This window comes from Acomys minous (genome assembly GCF_964271855.1).
Source record: "Acomys minous genome assembly, chromosome: 16".
Classification (NCBI taxonomy): Eukaryota; Metazoa; Chordata; class Mammalia; order Rodentia; family Muridae; genus Acomys; species Acomys minous.
This window is the reverse complement of record NC_140498.1, coordinates 98,353,613-98,369,711: the sequence shown is the minus strand read 5'-3', so window position 1 is coordinate 98,369,711 and position 16,099 is coordinate 98,353,613. Positions and strand designations below refer to the sequence as shown.

Genomic DNA, 16,099 nt, shown 5'->3' with positions numbered 1-16,099 from the left:
CAGCTATTCTCAGGGTGGTGACTAGAACAACCTAAGGAATCTTTGGAAGGCTTTGTGGGGCATGGGGCGAGGTCTAGGTGGGAGATTTCTGAGACTTGTAGAGTCTATTTTCTGATTGTATCTGTGAGAGGGTCTCCCTCGTACTAACCAGGACTTTCTAATCTGGATTGCTGCATGTTGATTAGGGGTGTTTTTAGAAAAACTCTGGGCTTCGGGTGGTCTTTTGTGTTGCCTCACATGTTTCTGTGACTGGGCTCTATGCGTCCCTATGCGCTGATTGGAACAGGTCTCTATACAAGGTATTTGTGGAGGTTTAAGTGTGAGGCCTAGGAATGTCTGTGTGATAAGGGGCACAGCTATGGAACTGAGGCCTCTGTGTGTTCTTTGTGGGACTTGTGTAGGTTGACACCATGGCTCAGAGCTGTGTGAGGCTCCTATGGAAAGTCACTATGAGAATTTTCAGACTATAAAACAATGTGAGGCAGTGTGAGGTATCAGTACTGTCTGTCTGAAGTCTCTCTGGGAGGCTTCTGTATATCTCTCTTTGATAACCTTCCTGAATCTTCCGGAGGCTGGAGGAGCATCAGTGCCTCTTGTCTGGTCCATCCGCGCAGTCAGCGTATTGCCTTTTCCTGGTAGGAACCGTGGGGTCTGGGCTTCTATACGTTTAGAGAACTCGCCTCTGTATTACCCTCGTCTTAGCATGTGTAGGCCGGGAAACCACTCCAAGCCCCAGGCACCCTTGCCATCCCTAGTTCATTCTCACTGCTGTCCTACTCTGGTGCCTAACTTGGTTGTCCATCTTCAAGAGAAGGCATGTGACACCGGGATCCAGACCCCAGAGGCCTGTGGTCACTATCCCTAAGTGTAGGCGGGTACCAGCCGAGAGCCATATGTGGAGGTTAGGGCCCATTTCTGTTGTCAGGATCATTCTGGCCTCACCATGCATGTGAGGCCCTAAGATATGCTTGTGTGTGTCCTGTGTATAGCACAGCTTGGAACGTGTTCTCTGTGTAAAGGGTTCCTCACCTTCTAATTATCTGTGTATACAGGGCCCAGCAGAAAGGAATGCTAGACGGGGTGTATTTTGAAAAGCTACAGGCGGTGCACTTCTTTTCTGGTTCTCTTTCCTGTTGGCCTCCGGAACAAACAAGGACGAAGCGCTGAGCAAAATTTGCTATGTGACCCCAGGCTAGCCCCTCCACCCTTGTAAACTTTCACCTCTCTACTGATAATAGTCCTGGTATGGTATATATACACAAGACTTGAGATCCTCCAAGATCTCAAGAACCCTAATCCTGACATATATTGTAAAATCATCCTTTCTAGGATTAGAGATGTGATTATATGCAAGGCTTAGAAGTTAATCTTCCCTAATTTGACTCCAGTCCAGTCTAGGTTTTTTGTTTGTTTGTTTGTTTGTTTGTTTGTTTTGTGGCTTCTCTAGATCTGAGACCAGGATTATGGATGGGATACAAGTGTGACTTGGCTAAACTACTTGGCCACGGGAAAAAAAAAAGTCCTCCTCTTCCTCTTGGCTTCCAGGTGGCAGGGGAGCAGCAAGGGCTTCTCGTCCATGGCACATTTATATCTCCTTTCGTGTGCTTCTTTATTTGGCTCCAAGGTTTTCAATCCTTTCTATCCTGACCTCAGTCTACAGTTCCCAACTCTCAACCATGTCCCTCTTCATGTGCTCCCTAAAATTCCTCCCTGACCTTCAGCTAGGGCTGAGATAGAGGAAGGCGAGTGAACTGTGGGACTATTCCTCGGGAATAGACCCGACCTTCAGTGGCACCCCCGAGTGTGGCCTCCCTGACCTGCAAAGTGCTTTCCGCTGCTATGCTGCAGCCTGGGGGATGCAGGGAGATAGAATGTGACTGGTTTTCCCCCCACAGCTGAGCTATAAGAGGGTTCCCAGAGACACACGTTATCTATTCTCCATCAAGGAAATTATGGGAAAGCTCTCGCCTGCTTCTGAGCTCAGAGTGCAAGAGAGTGCCACACTCCCAGCCAGACTTATACCTGTTTTGTAACAAGAAAAGCTGCTTGGTTCTGACTCTGCCTGGAGCCCCTGGGGGAATTTGGAGGCGTAAGGAGCCTTTATTAACCTAGCCTTTGCAGCTGCCTAGAGTTTAAGAGAAAGCAGTGGGAGGGTGAATTGAAGAGATAGTGAGATGGAGTCATTCTCGGTTTTCTTTATTCTGTCATCTTTGTGTGTGGGCGCACGTACGTGTGTGTAAAGGCCAGAGGTCAGTGTTGGGTTTCTTCTCAGCAGCTCTTTTTTTTCTTTTTCTGAGACAGGGTCACTTAGTGAACCTTTAGTTCACTCACTGAAGTAGCCAGCTAGCCAACAAGCTCCAGGACTCCTCTTTTCTCCCCAGCATTGGTATTAAAAATGTTTACCACCATGCTAGACTTTGTACATGTGTGCTAGAAGTCTGAGCTCAGAGCCCTATGCTTTTGCAGCAAGCGTTTTACCAACAGAGCTCTCCCTGACACCGGCAACGGTGTTTTGATGTTAAGACTTTCTGTAGACGTGGGCTTGCCTTATTTCTGCCAGTCACTCATCCTACTTTAACCAGACCATATAAAACATGGAACAGAAACCATTTCCCTTTTATGTGGGGGGAAAAACATGTATTTTGGGCTACATTAAATATCTTGAATGTCACTAACATGAGAAAAATAATTTTGCATGCACTAATCTTTCTGATTATGTTTCCCTACTAGAAAAAAACTAGCGAGGAATTTTTTAGTTGGCTGCAGACACTTCTCTGAAGAGCACAGTGCTTAGGACAGTGAAGATGGTGACTTGAGATGCCTGGCACTCTTGTTCTATTCTGAGAGGGATTCACTAAGTTCAAAGGTGTGTTGGGGTACAAGAGATGGGGATTCCGTTGGGTCTGTGGTTCCTTACTAAATCGAACATTTTTCTGAGACAGTTGGCGTCCGATGTGCCTCTCCTGTATAGAATGGCTCAGACATGAGGAATTGGCCAGGTGACTGGGTGCTCTCCTTTGCTTTGAGTAGGAAACTGGCTTGTGGTCACAAGAAAACTGAGAGGTAGGGATGGGAGGAGCTTCCCTGTTCTGGTTGAACTTTGAAGCACAGAGTTTACGTTGCAGCATCATTTTCTTTTCTAACACCTGTCCAACAGCTGTCATAAGTTCCTGGGCCTCAGCAACATTGCTGTCCGTGTGTGGTTTCTTTTTCACTTTCCTTTGTTGGCTTTGGGCAGCATCTTCTGTAGGCTTACCTTTTTGAGGAGGAGGTTCCTGCCCTTTGATTGCTTTCTTGGGATGAATCCACCGTAGAAAGCGGCTCACAAGTTTTTGGAAGGGGCTTTCTGGAAGAACCTGTGTGGTGTTTGGGAGGGGCTGATGGTATTTACTTCTAAAGTTGTCTTCTTTCTCCTTGACTCCGGTGAGGTTGGATCTTTCTTCATGTTTTCCTTTACTCCATCTCTTAGTGTCCTCACCTTGATAAGTAGAGGTCAACACATTGACTTGGTCCTTCTTTGAAACTTGATGCTTTGGAGTACTTGGTTTCTGCTGCATCGGGCTATTGTCCCCTTCTGCCACAATGTCACCTAATACACGTGAAGCCAAAGTGTCTGCAGGAAGAAGCGGGCTCCTAGAATGTTCTGGAAGGAGCTCAGCAGTGCTATAGATTTGCAGCTGGCCTGCTGAATCTGTCTCCACATTATGTGGACACTCACTAACAACTTTTGCCTGAAGGCTGTATGCTCTCGAAGTTTGGACACTAGTCCTTCTAGGCAGTAAAAGGACTTCTTGGATCTCTCTCTCTTTCTCTAAGACAGTCCCACTCTGAGAGGGTGTGCCCATGAAGTTACATGTGAAAGTTTCAGAAAGATTCCTGCTCTCTGGCTTGGTTAGTAGGACTTTTGAAGGCTCATGGTCAACATCCGAATGAAGCCTTCTCAGTGCCTTATCACTACCCTTACAGGAAGGAGAGGAGACAAGAATAAAATTCCCCAGTGATGAAGACGAATCTTCAATTATCATCTCTCTCAAGCATGTCCGAGATGGTTTTCCTAGGAATCTGGCCACCTCAACTGCTGAGCTGTCCCAATGTACAGAAGCAGTTGAAGAGGGCTGGGCTCGTGGTGCAGCAGGCAAGGATTCGGCATGTTTCAACTTAAAGAGGTTTACGGGTTTAAGGATCCTAAGAGGCAGGCTCCATCTGTGTTTCACCCGAAGCTTTACAACATGTGCCTCCAGGGCCTGTCGAGTTCCTGGATCGAGAAAGGCAAGCTTCTGTGAAGAAGAGCTCGTGGACTTTTCTGAACTCTTTGAGGCTGTTAAATGTCTAGTTTTCATATTGCTGTCAGATGTGGAAAAACCCTCGTTCATAGCAAGCCAGGATCGTCGCACACTCAGAGGGATCAGACCGCCATTGATTTGCCTTGACTTTGTGCCCAGATGAGCTTTCAAAGTGTTTTCTAGATTCCTGTCTAGGTTTTTAGTTGAGTCACTTCTGGAGTTGCTCTTCAAGCACTTGACTGGACTTCTTTCTGACTCCAAAAGGTTTGCCCCTTGAGCCTTTCCTGGAAGTTTTTCCAAGCCTCTGGCTGGATCTTTTGAGACCATCCCTAGAATCGGCCCCAGATTCTTGCCAGGTTCCCTTTCTAGCTGGAATCTCACCTTGTAGCCATCCTTGCTGTGTTCACCAGAGGACATAAAGGGTGGTGAAGGCCCAGGCTTCTCTCTAGCTGGATGAGTTTCTGTTACTGTGCTCTGAAGCTGCATCACTCCCAGAGACTCTTGGGTCTTCGGGGGAAAATCCCAGTGGTGTTGAATGAGCCACTTTTGAATGTGCTGTTCCAGTTTCTCGCGGAGCTCACTACTGATTGGAAAGTTGTCAGGGAGGATAGAGACTTCCCAGTCATGGGAAAGGTTGGGGGCCATGATGTCACAGACTTCTTGAGGTCTCTGTACCATCAAGGGTAAAGCCAATCTACTTCCTAGATGTTTTGTCAGTGAGGACCTTTCTCTGCCTTGTATTTCAGAAGGGAGATAGTGTGGCTTGCTTTGTGACTGAGAACAAGGTGTTCCATAATCTCTAGTGTAGGGGAGAGAAGAGGGTGGTAGGGCTGGGAGAGGGGGTTGAAGATGGACTTGATTCAGAGCTGAGGTCTGGAACTGAGGTGAAGACAAAATTAAGGGTGGAGCTCGGAGGTCTAGGTAGGACAGAGGATGTGTGTGGGAGAATATTGGAGACATTTTGTCCTGAAATTGATCTGGATAAACACTTGAGATGACATTGAATAAGAAAAAGGGGGAAGGGAGAGTTGAAGCCGTCTGAGGGATCCAGGCTGCAGCCACTATAGACTCACTGTGGAGAGTTGGGAGGCCCCAGAAAAGCTGATTGTATTTCTGTTGAAAGTGGTCCCCCAAGATCTTGGGATATGATAGCTTCTGAGTGGCCATCTGCTGTTCTGATTTCTCTTTCAGGTTCCAGAAGGGTGGCAGGGTAGTGCTGTCTTCTTTAGCACTTGACGAGTTAAACATATTCCCTAAAGAGTTCAATTGATGTAGTGGGCTGTTCATTTTTTCCAGAAATAATCCATCTTTTTCCTTTTTTTGTAGCTTTTTCAGGCATTCTCTCCAAGCTAGAAATTAGGAGATTGGGTTATGATGGTAGAAGGTGGGGCATAAGGTTATTACAGTAAGCTAAATTGTGTCTGTCCCATTAGAAAAGAGTATGAATTAGATTTTAGAGCCTGTTCATTGGTATTCAAAGTCATGGGATCCATGATCCATAGTGTTTTCAAGGTACATGGATGGACAGAATTTAATCATTTATAAATACCTCCCATAGCTGTCAACCTTCCGTGATCCTTCTAGCTGGCTTATGGGAGAAAGGATGGCATCACCTCAAAAAAGAATCAGCTTCAGCTAGGCACAGTGATGTACACCTGTAATCCCAGCACTTAGGGGGGCAGAGGCAGGTGGATCTCTGTGAGTTCCAAGCCAGCCTGGTCTACAAAGTTAGTCCAGGACAGCCAAGGCTACAAAGAGAAACCTTGTCTCAAAACAACAACTACTACTACTAATAGTAATAATAATAATAATAATAATAATAATAATAATAATAATAATAATATAATAATAATAACAACAACAGCAATAACAACAATAATAAGCTTTACTCAAGGTTCCACTTCCAAATCCTGGTAACGTTGCTCCCAAGAGTCCAGAGACCTCCCTGTTGGGAACATCGGTCAGCTGGCTTGTCACAGCTTTCTTCTAAGTCAGGAGCCTGAGTATGGGACTCTGATTTCCTTCCCAGGATCCTCCCTTTTAGGCCCCTGCAACTCACTTGGGAACTGTGGTATTAGCTCTTCATGGGCAGATGAATGGCAGAAACTGACTTACCTTTGGGATTTTTCCTAGAATGATTCCTAAACTTTTTCCTGCACCGCCTCTGACAGGTCATCTTCTGCATCTGAGGCTGAGAAATGAGAGAGAGAGAGAGAGAGAGAGAGAGAGAGAGAGAGAGAGAGAGAGAGAGAGAGAGAGAGAGAGATCTTATTCTCTTCTATAGAGCTTCACTTATTCAATATTCATGAATTTTTACATTCAGTATGGTGTGTGTGTGTGTGTATGTGTGTGTGTGTTTGTTTGTTTGTTTGTTATGTTTCTGGCACTAGCAGATACCAGAAGAGTCTGTTGGATCTCTTGGAGCTAGGGTATAAGTGGTTGTGAGCTCTGCATTCTGGGAGCAAACTTAGTTTCCCTGGAAGAACAGCAAGTGTTATTAGCTGCTAAGACATTTCTTCATCCCTGGGTGCCCTGGAACTCGATATATAAATGAGGTTAGCCTTGAACTCACAAATCTGCTTACCTCTGCCTTCCAAGTACTGGGTTTAAAATGAGTGTGATCCCCCCCCCCTCGTCTGAGTGTGTGTGTGTGTGTGTGTGTGTGTGTGTGTGTGTGTGTGTGTGTGGTGTGTGAGTATGAAAGACCAGAGATCCGTGCCAGAATTCTCCACTAAATATAGTGTCTCTAACTAACCCTGGAACTTACTAATTTAGTTAGATTGGCTGTCCAGGAAGCTTCAGGGATCCTGTGGCATTTGTTCCCCAGCACATATATAGTACCATGCCTAGCTCCCTAATCGGGTACCGACTATCCCAACCCAGGTCTCTTCATGCTTGCAAGGCAAGCACTTTACTGAGCACTTTCCCTGACCAATTTTATTTCTTTAAGGAACACAAAAAGGGAGCTGTGGAGGTAGCCTAGCAGGTAAGAACACTTGCTGTGTGAGGATCTAAATTCATGTCCAAAAAATAAAAAAATGAAAAATAAATTCATGTCCAAGCACGCTGTAAAAGGCCAGCGACTCTAGTGCTAGGGGAGGCAGAGACAGAAGACCTGAACTTGAGGGCCCCAAATTCTAGAGAGCCTCTCCTGTCCCTGCCCCTTATAGCACTGGAGCTGCAAGGTCTCTTTCTGAAGAAAATAAGGAAAGGGTTAGAGAGTAGAACAGCTGACATTCTTCTCTGCCCTCCTCCTGGATTCACAAGCGTATGCATCCCCTCACATGTGCATAAGCACCACACACACACATCACACACACATACATCTACACAGCACACACTCGCACACACACAATGGAAGGAGGTTTTCTCCTGGGAGGCCAACCACAGACGTCTACACTCACTGTTGTTCTGCTCAACACCCAAATCTCTGCAGCGGCTTCATAGTCGCCAGGGAGACGTCTGCTTCTGGAAGCCAGATGTCACTCTGGCCTCTGATCTAACGCCTTTTGAGGCTCAGCACAGCCCTCAAGACAGCCCATCACAGAGGAAAAGATTATACAGGAGAAGAGGTCATAAGAGCCAGTGCTCAATACCTGTCCTTTCCCAGAGGTCCCCAACTATATCAAGAAGGTAGATCCTACCCAAGAAACCATGGCATTCAGGCTCATCCTGACACAGCGGCACACCTCACAGACATACTGATATCTGCTCTGGCGACTGCTTTCAACTCTGTCCCACCAGCTCCCAGGGGAACAGATATCAGTTCTTTCTGGAGATTGTTTCCCAGACAGGAGAGGCGAGCAGGGAGGTGCACATGACTGGGAAAGCCAAAGGAGGCTCATGGGGAGTGGGACAGCACATGATGGGGAGGGAGGGGAAAGAGCAGAGGCTGTGCAAGACAGTAGGCAAGCAAGAAAACAAGCTTTGTTTGAGGATCCCATTATTAAACACAATACTTTGTATGCTAATTTTAGAAAGAAACACAGAAGAGAGGAAAGGTGAGAGGGAGGGAGGGAGGGGGAGGGGAAGCAGTCTTTGTTAGGTTAGACTGAGAGTTTCTCACCTTCCTGGTGGATTTTAGGGTTGGTGGAGGTGACCATAGATGACTCTCAAGGAAAGGGAGCAACAGGAGGTAGAGCCCCAGTCCACCCACAAAGGCCAGGACGATGTCCATTGCCCACACAGCAGGGCTGAGGCTCAGCCATATGCTGTATATGCTCTCCAGGAGAGAGGAAGGACTCTCCATCTGAATCCCACTGTTGCAAGTTCTCCCTGGGAGCTGAGCAGATAACCCAGGGCCCACATCACAGAGCTGGAACCCCCATCACAAAGCCAGGGATTCTGAGGGTGGGGGAGGGGAAACACAGACCGACACAGTCTCCCTCCTCAGCCTTCTGGGTGGGCCACTAGTAGGTTCAACTCCACCTACCCCAACTTCTTGTTATGTTCTATTAACTACCCCCCCACCCCCACCCCCCACCAACCTCCAAAAACCCATATATTACCTGGTTCCTTTTCTCATTTGCAGATCTTAGCTTGAGGACTTTTAAGATCAGCTTTATGCTCCTTAAAAAAAAAAACTTAGATTGGGGGATGGAGAGATAGCTCAAGTGGTTAGCAGCGCTTACCGTGCAGTCTTGAAGGTTTGAGTTCAGATGCCGGTAGTCACATAAGCTAGGCATCCTAGCTCAAATGGGAGGAGACAGAGGAGGATCTCTGGGTCTGCTGGACTCCAGCCTAGCTAAAAAACCCAAACCCTGAGTTCAAGGAAAGACTGTGCATCAGAAAGTGGTAGAGGAGGACAACCAATGTCCTGACATCCACACACAAACATACCCTTACACGTGTACATATAGTCACGCACATATGTGTGCCGCGGACCATCTCGGTCAGGTATCAGTCCTTGGGTCGGGAGTTCTGGAAGTGTCGGTGGACAAAGACAGGCGTGGCAGAAAACAAACACAGAGGTGCTGTTTTGTTCTGAGTGTATTTTGGAGACCAGCAAGCCAGGTTTTTATACACATTTTAAAATGCGGGTGTTCACACGTGGTTACATTATTTTCCCATACAAATCAAAATACAGGATTGCAGTGTAATTATGTTGTCATTAATCTTGAAGAATCATTAAAGTCACTAGACTGGTATCAGTGCATGCGCCCTCTTTATCAAAGGTCAGTGTTCTCTCATTATGCCAAACATCTGTGAATCAGGACAGTTTGTTTTCTTAGCTCACCCGCCACTATCTGGGGTTTTACTCAAAACTTTCTTGTAAATCATAATATAAACTATTCATAGGTGACTAATTCTTAGCCATGTTTACATTAACAAGTGGAACATAACTTGACTGAATGACCCTTGGCCGCAGTTTCAAGGTAAGGGTCTCCTAGCAACACAGTTACATCTGAAAAGTTCTTTGATAGGACAAGTGAAAACAAAAGCAAAATGTTCCCAAAACAAATGAGTGAGAAAAGGAGGAGGGGGCTGGGATTACTACTCCTGGCGAGAACATCAGACCCGTTTTCCAGGAGGATCTCCCAAATGAGTAGGGGCCGTCGCCTCGGTTCTGTGACAACATTTTGTCACACAGACTCCTCTGGAGGGGTCGTGTCACAGGTCCCCCTTTGCCAGTTGTTTTAATAACTCAGAACCAAACAGCACCTCTGTGTTTGTTTTCTGTTTGTCACTTGCCTATCTTCGTCCACTGACACTTTAAGAACTCCCGACCCAGGGACCAATACCCGACTGAGACCGTCCGTGGCACACATACTTTAAAAAAAAAAAAGTAGATGACTCAGTCCTTAAGAGCACTTGATTCTCTTGCACAGAACCCAGGTTTGGTTCGTGGCACCCATGTAGCTGATCACAATTGTAATTCCAGTTCCATGAAATTTGACACCCTCTCTGGTTTTGGTGGGCACCATACATGTGTGTGGTACACACACACACACACACACACACACACACACACACACACGCAGGCACTCATGCATTCTCTCTCTCTCTCTCTCTCTCTCTCTCTCTCTCCATATATATATATATATATATATTTTTTAATATAGTAAATCTGAGGCTGTCCCTCTAATTTTGAATGTTTCCCAGAGATTTTTTTCACTCTGGGTATCTCTTTTGTTCCAAAGTCTGGTTTGCTTGTGCAATATTTTTGTCTTCTTGTCAGTTCAAGGAAAGAACTCAAATCCCTTTTATATTCATTTAGTTTTATGTATTTTAAATATTTTTGCATTTTGCCTCATTTTTCAAATAGAAGGACCTAAGCATGAAATAAGTATAAGTATCAAAAATTTTGTATATTTATAAATATATAGCATTTGCATAGTATTGCAGATAATTTAAAAGTATGGCTTAAAAATATGTATTAGGCTTATAGGTATTATGGCGGTATCATCTAACCTGCTTTCACAATCAATAAAGACACAGACACCTGATATATTTTAGAATAGCCTTATTTTACCTGGGGCATGGCAGATATTAGCTCCTAAGCTACCTCCCAACATATCCCGGCCTCCATCCATTTTAATCATGTCTATCTGGGCTACTTCCCATGCATAAACCCAAAAATGCTTGTTTACGTTGTTCATCTGGGCCGGTTCTTTCCACGCTGAGCATCCGAGTTCCTCCCGGCCTGCATGGCCCCGTCCTAAGCTGATTCTCTTCCCTCTCCTTCCCAGTACCTGCCCTCCTTCCTCCCTAAATCTTTCTCTCCTCAAAGCCCAAGGACTTCAGCCGCACCTACCCTATTCTGCCCTGCCCAAGTTTAGGCCTTCTAATCAGCCAGTCAGGAATAATTTCTTAGGCAAGGTTACAAGCATCGTTCTGAGGTACATGAGTGTCTGCTTATAAAAGACAGCAAGCAGACATCAGGGGGGAAATAATTTGTAAAGACTCTCTGTCCATCGGCACTGCTCAAAAACTACAAAAGGAAGCCTATTCCTAAAAAGGAGCTCACAAACCGACCTTCTAATGAGCGATAATAAAAGAGAGGAGACTAGCAGGTAGGGACTTTCATGCCATGTGAAGAAGCTAGCTGGGCTGCCTTGTCTGGCGTCAGTGGGAGAGGGTGCATTTATGCCTGCTGTGACTGTAGGTGCAAGGGTGAGTTTGGTACCCCTTAGGGGGTCTCCCCTTTTCTGAGAAAAAAGAGAGGGGAGAATAATAGGGGAAGGAGAGTGTGAGGGTGGGACTGAGAGGAGAGGGAGGGGACTCCCAACCACCGCAAATCTCTTTCCTACCTTCTGTCTGTCTCCCTGCCTGTCTGGCTGTCTGGCTGTATCTCTCTCTACGCCCCCACTCTGAGATGGCCTTCCACTCTCCCCTCCCCCAACAAACACCTTATACTAGATCTATTGTATAGCGCGCTTTCTCAGGGGCGCCCCAAGGGTGTCCTAGTCTCATTCGCATTTTATCTTATCAGTCCCAACAACGCTGCCTCAGAGCCCTCCCAGCCTACCTCCAACAGGTCCCACTCTTAGCTACCACATCCTGGCCCACAACTCAGAGGAAGCTCCCGGCTCCACCAGAAGCCACACTAGCACCTGGAACCCCAAGTAAGCCCCGCCCCTTACAGGACCGCGCATTCGCTCTCGGAGCCTGTCCCCAGCAGCCCTTCTCCACTCCTCATCACCATATCCCAGCCCACAAGTCTGGCGGAAGACCCTGCCCCACCAGAGGTCATGCTGACTGCTAGAGTTCCAGGTAGGCCGGTTGCTTGTGGACCACACCCACTTTCTCAGTGCTTTCCCAACCCACCCCGACCAGTCCTCCCCTCCTCCTCACCAGATTCTGGTCCCCAGCTCGAGTGGAGGCACTGGGCTGGACCAGGGCACATGCAGCCCACCAGAACTGCCTGTAGACGGCCTGCCCCAGCTCTGTCGTCACTCTGCCTGCCCAGCCTACGTCCAATCGCTCAACCCCTCCCTATCACCCTATCCCAGCCCCCAACGCCCGCTGAGAGGACCCCGAGTTGGACCAGCGCATGTCTCCTCTCCCCTTTCTCCTCAACTCACTTTCCCGTCCACCTCCCCTCTCCATCAGGACAAAGTCTGCCGCTGCTTCCTCTTCCACAGCCCCTCCTCCCCACAAACACGTCTCTTTCAAAGACAGATAATTTATGATTTCCAGTTCCTGCTTCTCTTAGCTTTTCCCTTGAGTATGTCACTTCTGATCCACAGTTCTCATTTGACATCATAATTGTCCATTTGAAAAGAGCCTTATCTCAGCATCCTTTTCCTACCCTTGGCCTCCTCAGGAACACTCCCTCATTAGATGCCATGTTTACAAGACTTTGCTAAGACAGGGTGATGAATGTGTACACTTTGCCTTTCTTTTTCTCTGACAGGTATAAGATCTCTAAATCCAGATTCATGTCTCTTAATAAGCTAAGGATGCTAGTCAGATTCCTTTCTTTCCTATAGAATTTCTCATTTTCTTTGTAATTGGTATTAGTTACTTTTCTCATTGCTGCGGCAAAAATACCTGAGCAGTAACAACGTAGGGAGTACCGGCTTATTGTGGCTTAAATTTCACGGAGACCACTCCATCATTATTTAGGAAGACTCAGCTGTAGGAGCAGGAGGACGCCTGGATACATGCATTCACGGTTAGGAGTCAAGAGAGTAAACAGGGGTGTAAAGCCTCAAGCCCCAACCTACTTCCTCCAACAAGGCTCTACCTAAACGTTCCACATCAGCACAACAGAATTTTAGTCTTTTCTTTTCTTTGCCCTTACAACTCAGGATTTTTACCAGGATACTTCTAGGTGAAATTGTTTGTTTGTTTGGGGTTTTTTTTTTTTTTTTTTTTTTTTTTTTTTTTTGGTTTTTTAAGACAGGGTTTCTCTGTGTAGCCTTGGCTGTCCTGGACTCCCTTTGTAGACCAGGCTGGCTTCGAACTCACAGTGATCCACCTGCCTCTGCCTCCTGAGTGCTGGGATTAAAGGCGGGCGCCACCACGCCCAGCTCGTTTTGTTTTTCATTGTTACCCTGGGGATGGGTGGACTGATTCACCCTGAAGACTTCAGTTAGAAGCAGGGCGTGGTGGCGCGCGTCTTTAATCCTAGCACTCGGGAGGCAGAGGCAGGTGGATCGCTGTGATTTCGAAGCCAGCCTCGTCTACAAAACAAGTGCAGGACAGCCAAGGCTACACAGAGAAACCCTGTCTCTAAAAACCAAAAAAAAAAAAAAAAAAAAAAAAGGAAAAAAGGACTTCAGTTAGAGAATCTTCCTTCTAATACAGGCTAAACAGTTACTTTTTGTTTTTTAACTTCTGGGTCATTACTATTTGGATATTGCCATAAATTCTAATCATTCATGTTTTCCTGTTTGTGTTTTTTCAGTTTTATTATCTATAATTGCTCTCTGGTCCTCACCAGCAACTACTCCGCTTTGTAGCAGATGGATATCTTAATGAGTTTAAAATTCACGCTTCTGTAAGTCCCAAGATTTTTCTTTTTCTGTACTTGGTTCTCCTCGGGGGTTCTTCCTGCTTCTTTGCAGCTTCTCTTCAGGCTGTGGGAAATAACTATGTGTTCCTTGCGCAGGCAGCTTCCTGATGTGCACATCAGAATTGATGTGGGGTTAGTAGCTAGTTAGAAGGGAACGTGAGGAGATATTTAAGCTGTGTTTTCACAACAAGCACACAGGCTCTCGCCTGCTCTGGGAGACTGATGGGATGAGGGACATGGGCTGAAGTTAGGGTGACAACAGGCAGAGTCAGTAAATACTGTTGTTTCATGTGAACCTCCGAGCACAGGTTTCAGAATCCCTTCGACCAGGCTGTTCTTTCCTTTGGTAGTTTATTTCTTCGCGTACAAGAACCAGGCTATTTGTGCTATTGCAAACGACAAAATGACAGTCAGGGGGCCAGTCAGCTGTAGCTGGCTCTGTGAACGTGCCGAGTCCACAATAAACTGCTTCCTGCAGCTGACGGGCCTCTGCTGTGGCTCTATAGGCGCGGTAACAGGCCCGCGGCCCACCAGGGCAGCTCTGTCAGAGCTAGAAAGCCACACCTGCACCCCCTCCCCCACAAGAAAAATAGATGGGAAATTTGCTAAGTTTCGTCACCACCCAAGCCTGGAAGAGACACCAGGCTTCTCTCTGACTCTAGCCACATCCTCACAGCTCCCTGACTAATGAAATCTGCTTTCTCCGGCGCTGCAGGAGAATTTATAGCTTCATATGGACTCCCAAGTTCTTAGAGTGCCATAAGGAGGGTTCTGGAAGAGATAGGTCAGAATTCACTGAAACTGGTCACTGCCTTCTCAAACCCAGCGGCACCTTCCCATCAGCCATCACAGATCAGTAACTCATGCAATCTGAAAACCAGCTGTTCTCCCATTACCACAGGGTGACTGACTATCTACTCAATTCTTCAGCTGATGGTCCAGACCCCATTTCCCCACATGCCGTATGGGTTGTGAAATAGAAATGAAAATTATAGGTTTTCACTCTTATTTCACTTAAATTCCTTTGGAGTTATTATTTTCACAGATGTGTGGTAGTGTTTTTCACTTAGTCCTATGACCAAATCTGTAAACATTTTTCCTTTTTATTAGTTTTTATAGCTAGTGAAAGTAAACATCATCATCATCATCATCATCATCATCATCATCATCATAATAATAATAATAATATACTACAAATAAAGAAAGGTTTCTAGATTGCCCAGGTATGGAGCCCATCTCAGCACACAGCACGGACATGAGCACCTGGTGTATATAATTGCTCATGGATGGCTCTGCTGGAGCCACATTCTGCTTTTTAGATGACACAACTCAAAAGACTCATGTTTGAATCTGAAGCCAACATTGCCTTTAGCCAGGTAAAATAAGACTCCCATCCTGCCTTCAGAACCATATTTACCTGGTCCATTTGAGCTCAGGATATCCTTTAAACAGGAGACTGTTGTTTGTTTTAAAATTTTTTTATTAAATATTTTTGCATATACATTTATATTATTACACATATATAAAATAAACTACCTACGCAAGAAAAACCATGAAACAATCAGGAATCATATATATATATATATATATATATATATATATATATATATGTCACATTCATAGTGCTTTGGCTATTTGTAATTGGCAGCCTTGAAGAAAACATCTTTCCTATCTTGGTGAGTTTAAAATTCTTAATGTAAATCAATATCTATCACATCTTATCATTATCAACATAAAACATCTATCTAGACCTAAAAACATCTTAACCCCTAAACAACTAAGGTTAATTGTAAAACCAAACTATCTGGCCTTCAACCCCATCAGGAAGTCTCTGGGTTAACGACCAGGAGACTGTTATTACTCCTGGTTCTGAGACCACCGGTTCTAGATCACAGTCACATAGGCCACACCTCCACCATGCAGGAACTGTGAAGGCCAGTGTATAAAACTGAAGTGGTTTCTTCTCAGCTGGGTGTCCCCGCTTTTCTCCTGACTCTATCTGGACACTAACTAGACCACAGACTACTCTTGTTATCGGTGTTCTACCTTCCAGAAGGAGGGGTCCTGTAAAGGTTCTGACATTAATGTGCATCTGTCATTTCTTCCTCTTCCAGATAAACTTTCCTTTCCTAGCAGGGACGTGGGTGGAAGGGCTGTGAGCCTTTATCTGAGACACGGCCTTACTGTAACTGCTGAGTGAGACCATGGAGGCAAGAAAAAGAGTTGGACAGCCTGGGTTCAGATGCTAATTCTGCCACTTCTCAGTTCCATGACATCATCTCTCTGAGTCAGTGTCTTCCCAAGTAAACAATACAAAAATAAACTCTAAATGTGGGCATCTCTGTCCTTGTAGATT

At 45.8% G+C, this 16,099-nt stretch overlaps 2 protein-coding genes across 4 annotated transcripts in view; one reads left to right on the top strand and one right to left on the bottom strand.

Moving 5' to 3' along the window:
• The first annotated feature begins 583 nt into the window (after window positions 1-583).
• FAM240B (family with sequence similarity 240 member B) overlaps window positions 584-16,099 on the top strand; it is a 32,487-nt gene continuing 16,971 nt past the window's right edge. Inside the window, exon 1 of one of the 2 annotated variants that reach the window (XM_084764084.1) lies at window positions 584-635. Coding sequence is in view for 1 of the 2 variants with exons in the window: in XM_084764082.1 (XP_084620208.1) it covers window positions 11,975-11,996 (22 nt within the window). In the remaining variant the exon portion in view is untranslated. Of the gene's footprint in view, window positions 636-11,907; window positions 11,997-16,099 lie in introns of those variants that run through there. The other variant, XM_084764082.1, reaches the window with a different exon arrangement.
• Window positions 2,079-9,168, bottom strand: LOC311587370 (spermatogenesis-associated protein 31-like). 2 transcript variants are annotated; one of them, XM_084764081.1, is made up of 3 exons: window positions 8,915-9,168; window positions 6,399-6,474; window positions 2,079-5,632 (listed from the first exon to the last, which is right to left on the bottom strand). In XM_084764081.1, the coding sequence occupies exons 1-3, from the start codon at window positions 8,966-8,968 to the stop codon at window positions 2,727-2,729; spliced, it is 3,036 nt and encodes a 1,011-aa protein (XP_084620207.1). In that variant the 5' UTR covers window positions 8,969-9,168; the 3' UTR covers window positions 2,079-2,726. The 2 variants fall into 2 exon arrangements, with proteins under 2 accessions (XP_084620207.1, XP_084620206.1); XM_084764080.1 differs by lacking the exon at window positions 8,915-9,168 and adding an exon at window positions 8,350-8,631 and having other exon boundaries at window positions 2,082-5,632.